Source organism: Gekko japonicus, unplaced genomic scaffold (genome assembly GCF_001447785.1).
Source record: "Gekko japonicus isolate JY-2015 unplaced genomic scaffold, Gekko_japonicus_V1.1 scaffold1826, whole genome shotgun sequence".
NCBI lineage: Eukaryota > Metazoa > Chordata > Lepidosauria > Squamata > Gekkonidae > Gekko > Gekko japonicus.
Genome location: NW_015171557.1, coordinates 241,127 through 261,901, shown reverse-complemented (window position 1 = coordinate 261,901; position 20,775 = coordinate 241,127). Strand labels below are relative to the sequence as shown.

General features: G+C 47.2%; 1 protein-coding gene across 1 annotated transcript in view; it reads right to left on the bottom strand.

The window, feature by feature from the left end:
* NRG2 (neuregulin 2) overlaps positions 1 to 20,775 on the bottom strand; it is a 321,168-nt gene that overhangs the window by 77,333 nt on the left and 223,060 nt on the right. Inside the window, exon 4 of the mRNA XM_015419720.1 lies at positions 5,765 to 5,885. Coding sequence (XP_015275206.1) covers positions 5,765 to 5,885 — 121 coding nt within the window. The remainder of the gene's footprint in view (positions 1 to 5,764; positions 5,886 to 20,775) is intronic.

The window sequence follows — 20,775 nt, the reverse complement described above, 5'->3', positions numbered from 1 at the left end:
GGGAATCAAAGCCGATTCTCCCAGATTAGAGTCTGCAGACTTAACCACTACACCAAACTGGCTCTAATCCAGCATAGTGTCTCACACAGTGGCCGACTTTCTCTAAAGGGCCAACAACAGGACAGAGAGGCTGAGACCTTCATAAGAACATTAGAAGAGTCCTGCTGGATCAGACCAGTGAGGGTCCATCTAGTCCGGCATCCTGTCTCACACAGCGGCCGACCAGTTCCTCTGGAGGGCCAACAACAAGGCAGAGAGGCTGAGTCCTTCATAAGAACATCAGAAGAGCCCTGCTGGATCAGACCAGTGAGGGTCCATTTAGTCTGGCATCCTGTCTCACACAGTGGCCGACCAGTTTGTTGCCATGCAGCCACTTCATATGGCATTATTAAAGACTCTTAAATATGACTGCTTAGCTGAACGGTGCAAAGAGTGTGCCAGGGCAGTGGATAGAACTGTAGCCCAAGAGCAGTGCCCTTATACTGGACCCTGGAATGTACTATGGCCAAGGGGAGCCTTGTGCCTAAGCAGCATGCCAAGCCAGATGTGGATCCCTGGACTACAGGAGCCTCTTGCCCTTGCAGCTTTGCAACCATGCCAGCACTAAGATGCAGACTGGCAGCCCTGACCTCCATATATGCAGCAGCAGATCACTGAAGGAAGCCATGCTCTGGAAAAAGGACAAGATGTTCCTGCACAGACACCATGAAAAACTCCCTTCTCCATCCCGCATGCATTTCTCCCACAAACACACCTTCACGTATTAGCATTACCAGGAGAAACACGCATTCCTCTCCAGCCTAAGACAAAAGGATATGCCCGATGACGACAATGGCGAGCCATCAAGTCCTCCTGCTACCCATCAAGATAATGCAGCTGTCAAACATCTGGTCGTTAATCCAAAGTACCAGTCCTGCAACCTGATTGGTTCTCTTCTTTCTCTCCTTTGTCTACCCCCTTCCCCCAAGAGGTGTCACTCCCAGCCAAACCATTACTTGCAATTGCCCAACCATTAATCCCTTTTCTGCCCCATTCTTAGTTTAAGTTTTCTTAATATTTCCTGGGGAGCAGGTGACCAAAGCAGCCCTGCCTCAGGTCACATTTTCGGGTATAAAAGAAAAGCCTTGTGCTCTTGCTCACTCTCTTGCTTTTACCTCTCCTAACCCCACCCTATCTTGCTGGTTCCATTCCTTGCGCAGTTTGGGACCTTTCCACATGTGTTGCTGGTCCACTCATGACCCCCTTCCCTTATTTTATCCCTTTTTCGCTGCAGAATCAACTTGTCTCGCCAGACAGGTACAGCATCACCCCACCAATGATACTTTCTGCTAATGCAAACATCTCTGTATTTTTCCTCTCTGAATTCTTAGTCCTGTATTGACTGAGTGTATGCTTGATTTTATGTTTGTATGTTTGAGAATCCTTCAGTAAAGAAATCACTGCTTTATTAATCTAAACTCAGCGACTATTCCTGGGTACTGGGAACTCAGACTCTGGTATATGAAGGTTATGGTCCAATAATTAATGCCTATTAACATTTAATAATCATAATTCCCCACGTTTATTAATAGAATAAAGCAATTTGGCTAACAAGTTCCTCTGGAGGGCCAACAACAGGGCAGAGAGGCCAAGACCTTCAGAAGAACAACAGAAGAGCCCTGCTGGATCAGACCAGTGAGGGTCCATCTAGTCCAGCATCCTGTCCCACACAGCGGCCAACCAGTTCCTCTGGAGGGCCAACAACAGGGCTGAGAGGCCAAGGCCTTCATAAGAACATAGAGCCATGCCGGATCAGACCAGTGAGGGTCCATCTAGTCCAGCATCCTGTCTCACACAGTGGCCAGCCAGTTCCTCTGGAGGGCCAACAACAGGGCATAGAGGCCGAGGCCTTCATAAGAACATCAGAAGAGCCCTGCTGAATCAGACCAGTGGTCCATCTAGTCCAGCATCCTGTCTCACAGTTCCTCTGGAGGGCCAACAACAGGGCACAGAGGCCGAGGCCTTCCCCTGATGCTGCCTCCTGGCTCTGGGATTGTGAGGCTGACTGCCTCCAAACATGGAAGATCCCTTAGTCACCATGGCTAGTAGCCACTGACAGACCGATCCTCCATGAATCCATCTAACCCCCTTTTAAAGCTGTCTATGCCTGTGGTCAAACTACTGAGCTGCAATTCTTCACCTGCGTGACTACAGCTTGGCCTGGGGACATCTCTGAAGCAGCCTTATCCTGAGTTAGAGTGCTGGTCAGTCCAGCTCGGCATTAGATATTCTCACTGGCCACAGCTCTGTCAGGCCTCAGGCAGAGAAGGGGCTTTCCCAGCTCCTGTTAGCTGAGGTCCTTTCACTGGACCACAGATATTCTACATACAAAGCAAAAGCTCTGTCGCCAAGCCCTGACCCTTCCTGCTGGACCTTGGAGGTTAATGCAGAACTCAGGAAGAGAATTTTGTGGGTCAGCTGTCTGTGGCTTAAACGTGATGTGGAGAAGGGAGCAGGCCAAGAAAATTCTAGAGATGCAAGGAAGAATTGTTTGGCCCGCTGTGGAAACTGAACACGTGCCTATGCACACAAGCCCACATACTGGCAGACAGGAGAGAGAGTCCTAGTGAGCAGGGTACAACTGCCTGTTGTCTGCTATGCATGATTCAACTGCAGAAACTGACAGGGCTAATCTGAACGGTACGGGAGATGCGAGTTCGTGTCAGGAGTTCCCTGATGAGATCCGCAATCACACACGAACAATCACATGTTTGCAAAGTGCTCTGCTGCTTGGTATGGCTCTGAGCACTTGGTGAGGAGGGGGGGTTCCGGGCGTCCCTCCCATGCCATTTTCACCATGAGAAACAGCCACACAGAGGCCCCAGTTTGCCCTTTTCTCAGCTCCACATGTCCTGGGATGATGTGACTGAGGACATGTTGTTGTTGTTCAGTCGCACAGTCGAGTCCGACTCTTCACGACCCCATGGACCACATCACGCCAGGCCTTCCGGTCTTCCGCCGTCCTCTGAAGTTGGCTCAACTTCATGTTCGTTGCATCTATGACCCTGTCTAACCATCTCATCCTTTGCCGTTCCCGTCTTCTTTGACCTTCAATCCTTCCCAGCATCAGGGTCTTCTTCTCCAGGGAGTGCTCCCTTCTCATTGGGTGGCCAAAGTATTTGAGCTTCAGTTTCATTATCTGGCCTTCCAGGGAACAGTCAGGGTTGATTTCTTTTAGGATTGACTGATTTGATCTCCTTGCAGTCCAAGGGACTCTTGAGTCTCCTCTTGAGAGGACACGTAGGAAGGGGCAAACAGGCCCTCCCTGAAGCTGTTTCCATGGCAAAAATGGTGCAGGAGGCAAATCTGAAGTCCCCCCCCCTTCAAGCTTTCAGAGCCACAGTGAGTAATGGTGCTTTTTTGGAAATAGGTGACTGTGCAGGTTTTATTGTGAGTTGTGTCAGGGATCCCCAATATGCCTCATGGCCCTTCTAACATTTAGGCTGCGATCACATGTGCCGGTAGATCCGACATAGGTGCGAATGCCCAACGAATCTTAAGGGCGCGAACAGACAGCAACATCTGGGAAGCGTCCCACAGTTGTCGGCAACCCGCGCTGCTCCGCTACAGAAGCGGAGCTAAAAGACACCAGGGAAAGTCCGGTAGTAAACGGGTTCTGACGGACTTTCCCTTGTCTATATCGCTCAAGCGCACACTCATGCCATCGGGATGGTCTGATCAGGCCATCCCAGCTCGGTGCCGTTCCCCCCCCCCACACACACACACAGTATGCACATCATCGCATACCCACAGGGGGCCCTTGGTGCGGAGGTGCAATTCCTTGTTTATACGCATGGGAAACAAACAGCAAAAAAAAAGACTCAACCGCAGTTGCGTCTGATCACACTGTGATGGGCTGCGCCTGCAGCTACAAAGGGGTGTGTGATCTTGCAACTGCAGGTTGAATTACTCTAGAGGGAATAGCCTTGCTTCCCCTCCGCTTCGACTGGCGTGTGTGACCGCAGCCATAGATAAGCCCTCGATGGACAAGCCATGCACTTGATGTCCTGCCAAAGAACTGTAACCCGTCAACTTTCTAAGCAGTTCAGGGCTTTTTTACACATGCTGAAAAATCCACTTTCAATCCACTTTGTAGCATGATCGTACTGGGCTTTTCTGCATTCTCATTTTACCTGCTGGTCAGTTCTTGTTGTTTCAGAGTTCTCCCCCCCCCCCATCGCATGGGAAACAAACAGCAAAAAAAAAGACTCAACCGCAGTTGCGTCTGATCACACTGTGATGGGCTGCACCTGCCGCTACCAAGGGGTGTGTGATCTTGCAACTGCAGGTTGAAGTACTCTAGAGGGAATAGCCTTGCTTCCCCTCCGCTTCGACTGGCGTGTGTGACCGCAGCCATAGATAAGCCCTCGATGGACAAGCCATGCACTTGATGTCCTGCCAAAGAACTGTAACCCGTCAACTTTCTAAGCAGTTCAGGGCTTTTTTACACATGCTGAAAAATCCACTTTCAATCCACTTTGTAGCATGATCGTACTGGGCTTTTCTGCATTCTCATTTTACCTGCTAGTCAGTTCTTGTTGTTTCAGAGTTCTCCCCCCCCCCCCCCCCCCTTTTTGTTCCCTATAGTGGCCAATTTGACATCACACAAATTTATGCCCAACATAAAAACCTGCAGTTTAAATCTGCAGGGAGATGTGCTGAAAAATAAACCCATGTGATATCGAATTGACCACTAGAGGGAGGGAAATGAATGCAGAACCGGGAAAAAAAATCCACTTGCAAGTGATTGCTAAAGTGCACTGAAAGTGGATTTTTCAGCATGTGTGAAACACCCACTGATCACTCTTCACAGTACATTCCGTTGGTGGCTTCTCTATTAACACATTTTTTCACAGGCTACCGGTAATTTTCACTGCACGCTCCACATCTGTGATAGCCCACTATCTGAAGTCAAAAGAAATGGCCAGTTTTCAACTGCTCCTTGCCTTAACTGTACCTCAAACAAAGATCTAGAGGCAAGTCCTGGATTCTTTGTTGTATTTGAGTCTTCTGATTTTCACTCTCCTCACCCATCAAAGCAAACTCCACTTTCACTCGTTGACTACCCAGAGCAGGGTTCCCTCTAAGCTGAGTTAGTGTGAGCTGGCTCACAGTTTTTTAGGCTCTAGGCTCACACATTTTTGTCTTCGCTCAGGAAGGAGGGCTCCAGAGCAAACTGATTCACGCAGCAGCCAAGTTGCTGGCTCACCACTTTAATGCCAGGAGCTCACGAAGTAGAATTTTTGCTCACCAGACTCCACAGCTTAGAGGGAACATTGGTCCCAGAGGTCGTTATCTGCTATGAAAACAGAGATTGAGCAGCCCATCCCTTTTGCCAGTGGCATTTCTGGCACAGCGCCAAACATCTAGCTATTAACATCCCGGCTTTTCCTCTCCGGAGGAGGACAGCGACACTTCTAACTGAAACTACGCTGTGAAGGAAGGGGGAATGGGTTGAACGTCCGTGCAGTCGGAAGAGGAAGGGACAGAGAGACTACTTAGAAGTATCCCGTACAAACCAAGCAGCCCTTTGATGCAGAAGAAGCAGAGAAGGATGGAAATGAAAGGCTTGCCACCACAACCAGCTCAGCCCGCTCCGCTTCTCAGCCAGCGCCAGCGCCAAGGGGACCACCGGGCCAATGTCCCTCCTCCTCCCCCATCTTGCACACAGCAGCCACCCTGCTGGGTTCCAAGAACTATGGAGAAAAGAAACCTGTCTGCTTACCTGCACGACAGCTGATTGATGCCTTCAATGTAGTAGCACACTCCGCCGTTGACGCAGTAAGACTTGACGGTTTCATTGCATTGTCTAGTGTGTCCGGGTCCAGAGGACAGAGTTGAACTTACTGTGGGGTGGGAAAAAAACACAGGATGTTGGGTTGAAATTAATGTTTAGCAATCTGCCTCCTTTTTAGGCAAATCAGCTGTGAGAGTGAAACCGCTGAAAAGAGCAAATCTCTCAGTCTGTACAGGTCCAACTGGGCACATCTAGTGGTGTTCAGAAATCCCAGTGGCGTTTAAAACAGTGGCGTTCAGGCGTGCAGTGCCCAGGTTCGATTGGGACTACAGGGAAGAAGACCATTTTAACCCTTCCCCAGTGCTGAATACCCCCTCCGTGTGGCCACAATCCATGCTGGGGCCACTGCGTGCCTGAAAATAGTGTGCTTAACAATGAATGGGAGGACTCAGACCATAGAACTCAAAGGGCACATCTGGTTTGGTCACTACCGTGTTTTCGCAAAAATAAGACACTGTCTTATATTTATTTTTTCTCAAGAAGACACATTAAGGCTTATACTACAAATGCATAGAAATCCTGCTAGGGCTTATTTTTTGGGTAGGTCTTATTTTCGGGGAAACAGGGTAGACATCCAAGCAGCTCTACATTAACGACAGAACAAAGTTAGGGTCCAATGGCACCTTTTAAAACCAACAAAGTTTTATTCAAGGCGTGAGCTTTCGTGTTGGTCCAGTGCCACTGGACTCTAACTTTGTTCTATTGCTTCAGTCCAACATGGCTGCCCACCTTGACCCACATTAATGATAACCAGGGCTATTTTGGGGCAGGAACACACAGGAACGGAGTTCCGGCTGGCTTCAGAGTTGGCCACGCCCACACAGCCAAAACCTCTGCATCCCTGGCTACAGACAGAAGGTCTGGAGAGCAACCCCCCCTGGCGACTCCAAGGCGGGGGGGCCGGGGGCCCCCTGGAAGGATTGGGGATAGGGTTGCCAAGTGTTTTTTCACCAGGAGTGGGGGGCTCCCGGCTGGCGTCTTTTCCCTTGTATGGCCGTGGCCCCACCCCCAGGGTGCCCGGCGTGCCCACGTCACTTCCTGGTGGCGCGCATGCAGGGGTGGGATCCCCCCCGGGGCCCGATTCCATGGTGTCGGAAATCGGGCCTCCAAAGCGGGGGTTTACCCGCCCCCGCCCCCACTTGGCAGCCCTAATTGGGGAGGCATTTAAATGCCTCCCCGTGCTTTCCCCAGCCTGTCCAAGGGCCGGCTTGCCTGGGCTCCTCGCAGCCGCGGGGCACCCGGGCAAGCCAAGGGAAGGCATGGGGTTTGGCCTAATATGCTGTCAGGGCTGTGGCCTAATATGCTAATGAGTTTCTGCTATTGGGTGTGGCCTATTATGCTAATGAGTTCCTGCTGGGATTTTTCTACAAAAAAAAGCCCTGATGATAATAATTGTGCACCGTCAAGTCGCAATCTGCTCATGGCATCCCAAGGACAATGGGGTTTCCAAGACAAGCAATGAACAGAGGTGGTTTGCCATAGCCTTCCTCTGCATAGCAACGTATCTTCCTTCCCACCCCAGTACTAATCATGTCCGACCCTGCTTAGCTTCTGAAAAGTGAAGAGATCCGGCTAGTCAGGGCTATTCAGTGGTTTCTTAAAGCACCATTCTCAAGGGGTGCACTCCGCAACCAGTAGCCTGAGAGAAGCAACTGAAGTGTTCATTCCTTTTGGGAAAGGTTGTCAGTCAGGCGTGTCTAATGTTTCTTCACTTCCTTCGTCACACATCTCTTGAGTGTCAGCAGCCGCTGTGCTTGCAGGGTACACAAAGGCCAGAGATAACCCTGTGGCAGGAGGCCCGGGGACTGAAATGGCTGTGCGACATTGGCAATGGCAGTGTGTTATAAAAGCGACAGGATATTTGTATGCAGGGAAACACAAGCAGAACCAGAACACTGTCTCCACAAAATCATCCACACTCCTCAGTAGAACATTCCAATCGCCTTAGCCCCCACCCCCCTGTGCATGTATGTCCTTAGAGTGTATAAGTGGTCTAAGGCATGTGGGTAGGATTTGAATTATCGTCTGCTTTCGGAAACAGGAAAGGAACTTTATGACGAAAGATTCAACTAGAGCACATGCATGGAAAATAGCCGTCATGCCTAGTGAGTACAGGTCTAAGGAAAAGAATACAAAACTTAAGTCTAGCTAGTTACAACACAAGACAGTTGGGTCCGAGTTCCAAAGGTGCCCATAGGCTCAAAAAGGTTGGGATCCCGTCTTACAATAATAGCCTGAAAATATATACCAAGTAAAATTGCACTGCATTGCATGAGTAGTGAAAACAGAGGTCAGGATCTGGTCCACACTAGGTGGGACATTGTGGCTAAGAGCAGCCACATGTATCTAGCCCAATCCAGCTCCCTAAATACAGAACAAGAATGGAGTCCTGCCCATCCCATCCCACGTGTCTATCCAATGCCCCCACTGATCCTCCTACTATGTCACATGAACACATGAAGCTGCCTTATACTGAATCAGACAATGAAGAAACAAATAGAAAGGAAATCATTATGGAACCAAATAATACAATCAACCAAAGAGAAGACTTCTACTCTCTTTTGGAAACTGATTTCCAGTCACTCGTATAAGGACAGCTCCCCCATTGACTCACTAATCTCAGCGGCAACATGGGAAGGATTCTTCCAAAAACAATACTTTGATACCCAGCATTCCCCTGCCATCCAGAAGCAAGAAGATCTGCCAATCTGGCCCCCAGCGTCAGCCAAATCCAAAGCCATTTATTGGCATATAAATAAAGATACAGTAATCTAAATACACCTTTATTGGCCTCACTTTTCACCTACATTGATCAGACTGGAGACGTCCCTGAGGCATGGAGAAATGCTATAATTGTTCCTTTTTATAAAGCAGGGAAAAGAGATGATCCACTGAACTACAGACCAATCAGCTTGTTGAGTATAATAGGCAAATTGTACGCAAGTCACCTCCTAGAAAAACTAAGGAGCTGGCTAGACCAGGAAAATTTTAGTAGATGAACAGGCTGGTGGTATGGGGCATGTTCTGATTCTATCCCGTTTAATAGACAAATACGTGTCCAACAACAGCGTTTCTTTAAATGCAGCCTTTGTAGACTTGAAATCTGCCTTTGACTCTGTTCCCAGAGCTAAGCTATGGGAAAAGCTAAACACTACAACAATTGACAGGAGACTTTTATTTTTGATTCAAGCATTATACACCAATACAGTGGTTAGGGTCAGATGCAATAATCAAGGGCATTTAACTAACATCATCCCTTCAACAAAAGGAGTTAAGCAAGGCTGCATTTTGGCCCCATATCTTTTTGCCTCGTATATCAATGATTTGATTGGCATTTTAGGAACACCCACCCTCCTACCCTAGTGAACCGGCACATAACTGCCTTACTTTACGCAGATGATATGGTCCTGCTGTCCAGGACACCAGTAGGTCTCAAAAGGGCACCGAAGCCGCTTAGCCTTTAATGTGAACTGACCCAGTTGGAAATAAATTATCAAAAAACCAAAGTTATGGCCTTTGGTGTGAAGTCCAAAGCAGGGGCGTGGAGCATAAAGGGCCACAGACTAGAACAAGTATCAGCGTTTAAGTATCTAGGGGTTGTGTTTCGATCATCAGGGTCGAATATGTTACAAATATTGGACGTAAATCCTCATATGGAATTATTAAATTCATTTCTGCAAAAGGGGGGCATTTTATACCAACAGCCCTCAAATTATATTCATCAAAAACCAGGCTGCTGGCACTTAAAATCAAAAAAGTGGCAGAGCAGTTTTTAAACTGAATATTGGGGGAAAGCCAACAGGAGATGAAAAGTCTCTGGTTCGGGATGGCTCATCTCGGAGAGATGAGGGGGTAGCTGTTGGCTTTTCTACAGGGAGGTGGATTGGAATTGTCCATTGAGACTATGGCTAGTGATATGGACTGCCTGACAAGGTCTCAAGAGAGCAAGAGGAAGGTTGCAGGTTTAACATGTATGGGAAATTATAGGTGTTTCTATACAAATGCATTTGGACCTAAGTAACCCCCAAGACCTGGTGAGAGATGTAAAATGATTGCACCACTTGGGAACAGTGACCATAATGTTACTGAGTTCAACATTTGTATAAATAGGGAGTTGCCCAAAAAGACCGACACAACCACTTTTAACTTTAAAAGGGGTAACTTCTTTGATATGAGGGGACATGTGAGGAAGAAACTGAAAGGAAAAGTAGAAAGGGTCAAAACCATTGGGGAAGCTTGGAGACTATTTAAAAAACATGTTCATGAATGATAAAAGACTATGAAGAAAGATTAAAACGCTTGGGGCTCCTTAGCTTGGAGAAACGACAGCTGAGGGGTGACATGATCGAGGTTTATAAGATTATGCATGGGATAAAGCAGGTCAAGAAAGAAGTAGTTTTCTCAGGGGCACTCCATGAAATTGCTGGGAGGTTGGGTTGGAACAGATAAAAGGCAGTACTTCTTCATCCAAAGAGTGATTAACACATGGAATTCACTGCCATAGGAGGTGGTGGTGGCTACATGCATGGACAGATTCAAGAGGGAACTGGATAAACATATGGAGCAGAGGTCCATCAGTGGCTATTAACCACAAGGTATAGATAGGAACTCACAGGCTGGGGCAGGTGATGCACTGTATTCTTGGTGTTTGGGGGGGGGCAACAGTGGGTGGGCTTCTAGTGTCCTGGCCCCACTGATGGACCTCCTGATGCCACCTGGTATTTTTGGCCACTGTGTGACAGAGTGTTGGACTAGATGGGCCATTGGCCTGATCCAACATTGGCTTCTCTTATGTTCTTATGTTTAAAAACAGTACTGCAACTTATGTATGGTACTAAGTTGGGCCCACCTTCCTCAAGCTTTGCCCCTATAGAGAAAATACAATCAACATTTCTAAGAGCTCTCTTTCGATTCCCTAAATGTGTCTCTAATGCAAACCTACGCCTGGAAACCAGTCTGATTAGGCTAGAGGCTAGGATAACGCCTCTATTAATACCTGGCTTAGGCTGAGTCACAGTCCCTCTGATATCACTGCATCAATTCTTAGGGATGGTCATTGTTCACCCTGGCTCAAGGCAGTCTACCAGAAATTACATTTGTTTGGGTTTTCATCAGAGTTCCTTCTGATAATGCCTTTAGCCCAGGCAAAGGCCATAGTCAAACAAAGAATATTTGATATTGAAAGGCAGAGTGATATCACCGGGGTGCCGACCTTTCTGGCTCCCCAGGAAATAAGATATGTGGTCGCCCCAGCAACTTATTTATCACTCCTAGAAATCCCATCTTATTGCAGGGCTTTTCCTATGGCCAGATGCAATATTTTTCCATCAGCAGTAGTAGAAGGCTGGTATAAAAAGGTGCCAATGACACAGTGGATATGTCCTTGTGGTTCAGGAAAAGTAGAGACAATGGAGCACATATTATTGCATTGTGTGTACTATAGAGAAATTCAAGTAAAGTTTCTCCAACCCATATTAGGGAAGTTCCTTGGCTACCCAGATACGGAGATAAGTAAGAAACTTCTATTTGATTCCAATCCTCACCTTTCTCTAATTTGTGCCAAGTTTCTGGCAATAGCCTATAGAATTTGTAAGGATCAAGTAAAGAACTGAAGCAGATAAAACAGGAAGCATATTGGATGAATTTCATTTAATTTGTTTATAATGTAATTTATAAGTATTTATATGTAGTTCAACCAAAGGGTCTCTTAAGACTGATATGAGTGCAGATTGATATCTCACACATGGCCTGGCCCAACAAAGTCCCATTTATATTAGATCTGGCCCTCATAACAATTGAATTTTACACCCCTGCTCTAATTTAATTAACATACTAAAACAAGTAACACAATAGGTTGACAATGCTTGTTTCCTGCCTGCAGAGGGAGATTTCCTGCCACTGCAAACCCCCACATCACAGCACTATACATTCCGGGGGGGGGGGTGTCCCCTGAAGTCCAGGGAAAGCATCTTTAGGGGACACTGTAGGCTGCGGGGTGGGTGGGTGTGTCTTAAGATACAACCCTTTGTCACCAACCAAAATTAAATGTTGTATTTCAGTAATTCTGCTTCTTTGTTGGAATCTCACAATAACATTGGGTGATACATTACTATGCATTATTCCGTCACTAATGCCATCTCATGCTGTACGTGAGATCCTTCTTTAATTTTTCCTTCTTTATATGGTTGCGGTAGCATATTTCTTTGGAGAGGATTTTAAAAATGTATGGAAAGAAAATATCTCAATTCCATAAACACGAATGATGAAAGGGCTTAAAGCTCACACCCCATTTCCTTTGGAGGACTCCCATAAACACCAATAGGACTACTCTTGCACAAGCAGTCTGAATACTATAACTCATGTGGGGGCTACTGTATCTAAAAGGAACTACTTCTCTAAGAGAAAGGGTCCAGATTCTCTGCAACCTGGATAGGAAAAACATAAACACTCATATGTGGAGGCTTAACTAGAGATCCTTTCTTTGAAATTCTGCTGATGATAATGCCTAGATCAAGTGGTAATAAAGTACTGAAGTAAGGTGTACTGTAAGAACAAATTAAATAAAATATCTTTGAAAAGAGAAAGAATTGGGGGGAAGGGTACTTACACTTTTCTTCCATTACAACTAATTTAGATTCTGAAGTGGGTAAAACTGGTGGTTCAGTCGTTGTTCCTAGAGAAATTAAGGCAAGACATCAGTGGAAAAAAATGCCCCTGTTTGCAGCAGAAGACAATGGTCAAATTAGCTTTCTGGGGCCTGTTGGCCGAGATAAATGCTTAAGAGAAGGCAAAGGATCTCGGAGGGTGTTTGGAATATGTCTGGAGAGCTTGGCCTCCAGTTAGGCCATTTTTATAACCAGGTTAGAGAATTCCTGATGGCACTGGGCAGAAAGCAGATAACTGAATGATCAAAGCCTTCCTATACAAAAGGGGACTAGTAGCAAAAGATGAGTTGTGGAACATCCTGGAGGTTAAATTTAGTGGATTGGTTAAAATCATTAAATAATTTGAAGACTGGAAGCGACATCTATAAGAAATGTAGAATCAACCAGAATTTATGATTCTGCTTATTCAGCAGTAAAATGCAGAACCACTGAGTTGCTGAAGGCAAAGGCGGTTATAAAGTCTTGAGACAGCACTTTCTGACATACCGTCAGCCACTGAAAACTACCGGCTGTAAGGTCATTTGGAGTTTACTCTTGACATAAGGACGATGAACTCTACAGTTTGACATAGGTTGAACGCACGCAGTGGGAGCTGCCACAGGAATTATGTAAAGAAAACACCATCAAGCTGAAAGGAGAAACCCTGCTACACCAAAGCCATGTTCAGTTTTCCTTTTTCGATGGTAGGACAAAGCAGTAAAACAATACACCAGCATTTCTTTAAGGCAAGGGTTTGCATCCATCAGGAGCTGCGGTGGCTCAGGTGGCTAAGACGCTGAACTGCAGGCTGTGGAAGGTCAGTAGTTCAGCAGTTCGAGACCCGGGTGCCGCATGACGGAGTGAGCTCCCGTCTCTAGTTCCAGGTCCTGCCAACCTAGCAGTTCGAAAGCAAGAAATTGCAAGTAGATAAATAGGTACCACTTCGGTGGGAAGGGAACAGCGTTCCATGCACCTTGGTGTTTAGTCATGCCGGCCACATGACCACGGAAACGTCTTCGGACAGCGCCGGCTCTTCGGCTTTGAAACGGAGATGAGCACCGCAACCCTAGAGTCGGATTCGACTGGCTTTCGAGCAAGGGAGACCTTTACCTTTACCTTGCATCCATCAGTGTGCTTCACTGGGTTAGTAATGGATGGCGCGATGAAATTATTCTTCTTATCCTGACACCTTGATGAGCCACGCGATTTTGGTATCCACTCTGCCTTGTGCATCGGGACATTCTGAGTAATAAATTTATGTGTACAAACTTAATATTCTTGCGTTTAATTTTTATAGACTGGCATTCACCTCGTGAAATTTTCACATTTGTCTCTTTTTCCTTATATCTGACCGCTGAACTGTCTTGGTGCCCTGGAGGAATAGCCACTTGCCAACTGACTGCCTTCCCCCTGGCGCTCCTTTTAAAATAGTGTGTCCAAAATGGTGGGGGTCTATGTGGCACAGAGAACTAGCATCCAAAGTTATAAAGTGTTTATTAAAAAGAAAATGGTCGCAAACATACTTTTAGCACAGTGCCAGATTGAGCACGGGAACCAAAAGAAATGGGTAAAATGCAATTCATCTGTACATGCCCTCTCAGATGTTAAAATATAAGTCAGGCGCCTTAGCTTAGGAAGTTACAGATCTCTATACAGTTCCATTACCTTAAAACTTCCTTCAGCTCTTCAGGCAAACACATGGTCAATGACTGCCTCCTCCAGACCTCAGCTAAGAGTTCTGTCTGCTCTGATGGACTCAACACAAAAGAGTCCTTCCTCCTCACTCCCCTGAGTTTTATCTCCTCACTTTCCCCCACCCATTGGCCAGGTCAGGCCAGGTGAGCAAAGTTTTTCCTGAAGTCTCTAGAATTTTCCTTCCTGAAGTCTCTCTGGTATTTAATTCCTCCAAATCTCTGTTCCATGCTGGTGGGGGGACAGCTTGACCATACCACTGTCTAGACCTATTAGAATTTGTATGAAGATGGGCCAAAGTGAGTCTGGAAAGCAAATGAACTGACTTCCCCCCCCCCCTCCCTGCTTGTTCTTTGCCCAGAGAGGGGGAAAAACTTTTAAAATTCAGAGTGAAGGTTTTGGTCATTTCAAACCTACAAAGAAAAAAAATGCATTTCTTCACAGTGATGAACAGGAATGTCAGCAAAGAGATCTGAGGAACATCACCGCTAGGTTAGTGAATTATTTTGGCAGCAGCGTCCTGGATAGAGGCGAGAGGACTGAAATGTGATATGGGAAAGCCAGAAAGAAGGTTTTGTAGTCAAGGCAACAGATGACCAGAGAGGACTGAGAGGAAAGTTCACATTCTGACAGTGCCATACAGGAAGAAGAAACGCATCTTGCTAATAAATTTAATATAAGGGAGCAAAAGAGAATAATCAAAGGCAAACCCAAGAAGTTTTGTCTGTGACAGGGTAGATGGTGATGCTGATATTCAGAATGAAAGAGGAGATGCAGAAGGAAAAATGATCAGCATAGCCTTGGACATGCCCATTTTCAAAGGCAGGGCTATTTTTGGGCAGGAACGCACAGGAACGGCGTTCTGGCTGGCTCCCAAGTTGGCCATGCCCAGCAGGAACTCATTAGCATAACAAGCCACACCCGACACCAGAAACTCATGAGGATTGGCTACATTAGGGGTGTGTGGCCTAACATGCAAAGGAGTTCCTGCTACAAAAAAGGCCCTGGCGTAAACAAAATAAGAAGCAAAAGGTGGGTGTGGCTGGATGACCACACTTCTGGTAACATGGGGGTGTAGCCTAATATGTTAATGTGCTGTGCTGTCAGGGGTGTGGCCTAATAGGCTAATGAGTTCCTGCTGTTGGGTGTGGCCTATTATGCGAATTAGTTCCTGCTGGTCTTTTTCTACAAAAAGAGCCCTGTGAGTCAAAGGTGACAAGGTAGTGAAGCTGAAACATCAGGCACATGGTTGTCTGGGGAAGAGATGCAAATCTGGGTGTCACCATCATATCAGTGGTCCTGAAAGCCACAGCATTTACCAAAGTTCAACCAATGACTATTGTTCTCCTCATTCGATAACTGCATTTAAAAACAACAACACAGTTGTATGTGACCTGGAGTGTAAGGTAGACAGATGACTCAAGTTTTTTTAAAAATAATGAACAGAAAACAGCAGGGATTGAGGACACAACCCTGAGGAATCACAGCAGAGAGAGGAAGGCTATGAAGGGAATTCTCCCGGTGGAAAATATTAATGCGCCATCTCCAGACAGAGCCTAATGAGGACAGAATTGCCAAAACTGAAGGAGTGGAGGAAATCAAGAAGGAGAGGGGGGCTCAGCCTTATCCAGGCAGCAAAGAGGTCAAGGATGTACAGAAGATCAGAGAAACCCAGGAGAATCAACTGGGCACTGCAGAGAAGAGCATCAGATGACAGAAGCTGAGGTTGCATTTGAAATACCGATGGCGTGAAGGAATGCCAGTTGTAGGGGAGAGCGTGGAAACAGGCAGCAGCACACAAGACCCCACAGAACACAGCAGAAAAAGAGGCAGTGAAATGCTGGGTTTGAGCGGTGCACACACAGTTGCTCTCGTTTCCTTATAAGCAGATGAAGCCGTCTGACCTGTCTCTCTACTGTCTGCTCAGACGGGCAGCAACTCTCCAAGGCTTTGGAAAGAGGAGTCTTTCCCTAAACTACTGCCTGGGATCGTTACAGTTGGAAGTGCCAGAGACTGAAACACAGACATTCTGCACGCCGTGTGTATGCTCTACCATGAAGCTATGGGCCCTGCTTCTGAGAACTTCAGGCATACCATGCAGCAATGCCACACGGCATGTTAAGTGGCAAATGTTAATGTAGTGAAGCAGTACTAGTCCCAGAGGTCATTTCGGGGGGGAACGCGGGGGAACGCAGTTCCCCCGGGTGAGGTGCAGGGGGGCGGGGCACATGACGAAGCCCCACCCCCTGCTTCCGGCCGCCCCGCTTCCGGCCCTTATTCAGCCAGGAGGAGGCAGGAGAAGAGGGAGGGTAAGTTGCTTCCTCCCCGCCTCTCCCCACCCCTGCCTGCCTGGGGCCAGGGAGGGCCTTGGCGGGGCTTCCTCGCACTCTCGCTGGCCTTGCAGGTCCACTGCCGAGCCCCTGATGTCAGGGGGTGTGGCATATGCTAATGAGTTATGCTAATGAGTTCCCCTAGCTCTTTTTCTACGAAATGACCCCTGACTAGTCCTAATGTGAACGTGCTATTCTAGGAACGAACGAACCCACAGTCTGTGTGACCGGGAGCAAGCACACCATCCCATGTGCCTGCTTGCATTTCCAGTAATGCCAGTTGTCACACAATTTCTAGTAACCCCTTGCTGACAGGGGCACTTCTGGGAATTAGAACTCTTTTTTGTAACATTGCTGGCAAATAATCTAGCACCCAAGAAGGATGCAAATTGCAAAGGGAGCTAAAGATTCTGGTCATTTGCTGGCTCTGTCCTGTTACAGCATATCCGACACATCTCTTAAAAAAATATATTGTTTGTTATCCAGCACAGCACAATTGGTTTTTCACTGACAGGCATCCAAAGGCTCCAGCTGTATTCAGGATCTTCTCATGTCTTTGATGGCAGTGACCGTGTCAGTTATACATGATAGGCAGTCAATGCTTTTCAGAAAAGCAGTGTTCATCAATGTATCAATACTCTCTCTGAGCTCTTCTGCATTCTCATTTTACTCGCTTTTGTGTTCCTGTTGCTTGGGGGGGGTCTGCTTCATATGTGTCTTACTCCCTCTAGTGGCCACTTCGATATTACAACGCTTCATGTCTGGCATATGCAGAAAATATGCCAGACATAAAGCAGTATAATACCAAATTGACTACTAGAGGGAACAAAGCATGTGCAGAATAGGGGAAATACCAAGCAACAGGATCTTACAAGCAAGGAAAATGAGAATATGGAAGAGAACCTTCCCCCAAAAAATATTTAGTGGTTTCTGCAGTCTCACAATGAAGGAAAGAGGAGAAAAGCTTGTGGTGCTGCACATTTTTACTGTGAATGAGGTGGTACAGGAGGACCCCCTGCCCAGACCATTTTTGTGACAGTGCTAACAGGTGTGAGACAGGGGGGGGCTAACACAGTACAGGCTGCAAAACCTGTGAGACTGTGCATTGGATGTGACCCAAACTTGCTGACAAAGCAGGTCTGAAGATTCAGATTCCATCCCCTGTCCTGATGTCACAAATCAGATATTGTTGAGGTACCGCTGCTGACACTTCTAATGTCTATGGGCATATCTGAACAGGCTATGGTGCAAGACAATGGTCCCTGCCACACGGCAGGAAAAACGATGGGCGAAGTACGGCTAATCTGAGCCGCACCAAAGTTGAGATGCCGCGGCGGGATCCCACGGATCCCCTGAGCCGCGGCGCCATCGCTCCCGGCACGATCAGATGCTGGGGAGAAAGCAACAGTGGGAAGGGGAGGCTGGCGAACTGCGCATGCTCACACATGCACAGTTCGGCCAGGAGCCAGGGATGCGCCGGCGCAAGGACGCACCGGCGATCCCATGGCCACACTTGGCGCCACCCTTCCGGATGAACCACCCAGGTAGGTGGTTCTTTTTTGGTGCGGGGTTTTGGGTGGGAGGGACGAATCAGGGACGACCGGGCAATGCTTCCCAGATGTTGCCATGGGATCGCGCCCATTTGCCGTGCATCCGTTCCGTCCCTCTCCCGGCCCAATTCCTTGCGTGTGACCGGGGCCAATGATGGTGTGATAATGTCTGAGACTGCAGAGCCAAGAGCACAAACCACAGATGAGGCAACAACCACCTTCCCTTGAATTCCCTGTTTGTGAACACAAACCGGTCCCCGAGTGCACACACACACACACACACACACACACACACACACACACAAAGTAACGTATCTAAGGATACGCACTGAGCCCTTGCTAGAGGGGAGGGTGGGATTCAAATATTTTAAATAATGCCATCACAAATATCCAGCCAAGTCACAGATACAGATGCTGCTTTAAGTTTCAAACCAAGTTTAAATGTCCAATTTAAGAAATACCCAGAGCTGTGCATTAATGCACAGCTTTCTACTCGATGAGCATAAGAACACTCATTATGGTTACAAAGTAATGATGGCTTCAGGGTAAAGGAACCGAGTTCTTCCACTCTTCCAAAGCGTTCCTAGAAACCAGAGTGGCAATTCTAATCTACACCAGTGGTGACAGTGATTCTAAGAACAACCCTGCGTAATCCATCTGTAACAGAAACACAGATTGACACAGAGGGTTGGGAATCCATAAATATGCACTGGAAGCACCCCCTCTCGCTTCACTTTCATCGGGGCTGATTTAAATGTCATGCTGGGCAAGGCAGAGGAGCTTCCCTGGACGACTCTGTACTGTGCAGGCTCGGCATCTCATTGAAATTGCTTCAATCTGTCCAAAACAGTTTCATTATGCTTAGTTTGCATGCCAGAGATTGCTAGCCATGGCGGATAATGCACCAGAATGCTAACTAAGAACATGTAGGCACTCTGCACAGGGCGCAGTACTGTTTAACGTTACTGTGTAAAGCTAAAGTTAAAGCACAAAGTTACACGAGGAATCTCTTGGACTTGCCTTGATAGTTTCACGTTTAAATTGGGCCTCGCTCTCATTGTGCAAACCGAAGGGTGGCCCAAAGTAAGGATGTAACAAGTGTTGGAAATATGTGTGTTGCAAGGACTAAACTCAGTCATTATAGGGTTTATTGTTTACCTTGTGTGCTGCTGGACCTGGAAGGGAACCTGGCAGAAAGGCAATGGGGAGAAAGCCCGGGAAACTAGAGCCTATTTACTAACAATCATTGGTTAATGTATTCAGCTGATTTCCTTCTAGGGGTCAAGAAGAAAGAAGAATCTCCATTACCAGCTGGTCTGTCTGTTGTTGTGCTTGTAACAGTAAGCATTTAGTCTTAAGTGTTTGTCGTTTTGTAGGCTTTCCCGTGTGCCCTTCCCTTTAGAAATAAAGATTTTTACACAGAAAGAAAATGCCTCCTCTCCAGGGAACAAAGACCCACTGCAAACTCTGAATATTTAACTATTTTTACCATATTTTTCCAACATCAAGAATCACTGTTTCTTGTTTTCCAAAGCAAAAACTGTATGGCTCCATGTGTCCCAAACAAGGCTCCCTCTAAGCTGTGGAGTCTTGTGAGCAAAAATTCGACGTTGTCAGCTACTGGCATTAAAGTTGTGAGCGAGCAATTTGGCTACTGCATAAGTTAGTTTGCTCTGGAGCCCTCCTTCCTGAGCGAAGACGAAAATGTGTGAGCCGGAGGCGAAAAACCTGTGAGCTAGCTCACACTAACTCAGCTTAGAGGGAACGCTGATCCCAAATCTGCCTCTAAAACTTTACATATCTGAAAAAAGCAGAACTTTGCGTCACCTAAAACTATTGTACAAGAGGGGGAGAGGTGTAAATCAAGGCAAGCAACTTGCTCAGCAGCAAGCAGGTCAAATCAACCACCCACCCCGGAGGGGGAGAAGAAGAAGAAGGATGATGTGCTCAGGAGCTTGCCTAAAAATCACTTTTTAAAAAAGCATACTTCAGATCTCTCCGATATGAGGCTCTGTATCTGCAAATGGATATGGGAAAGAACAATACGGAGAACACCTTTCCATGGTAATGACAGGGAAGGTTTACACATTCCCACCACAGGGTGTGGTGACAGCTGCCTGTGCTTGGCGTTGCAGTCATGACTGCTGATGCTGACAGGAAGTCACGGGAGGTGAGCCTGAATATGAGGGATCAGCTGTGAGTCGGCTTTTGATCAGCTGAAGAAGTTTTGCTTGCGTGGGGGGCGGGGAGTCTGAAGCCAACTCCCAGCTGATCTGCTGGAAGTCCATCTGCTCTACCATCCTGGAAACTTTGTTGCCTCCCAAACATGCTGAGATGCAGCAAATGGGGAGGGGGCGACCAGAAGTGGAACTGATTCCCCTTCTTGTCTCCCCTCTCCAAGCTGTCGGCTTGGGCTGCAGAGGAAAGGAGACAAATTAGCTCTTTTGCCTCTTCATTTTGCAATGCAGGCATTAAAAGCATTACTTCTGTCCCTGCCCAGCTTGGACAGGATGAAGAGCCCCCATCTGCAACTTTACCATGAAGTTACTTTGCTAAGGGAGCTGGGTGGGTAAGAACTCCCAGCTGATCCCGCCACTCGACTGTGAGTCAGCTTCTGACCAAAAGGCAGCTGCAAATTTGCTTGGCAGCTGTTCAAGTGGCTTGATGCAATCTGAACACGTCCCTGATCGGCTCACCGTCTGATTGTGAGGGTCGAACAAGGT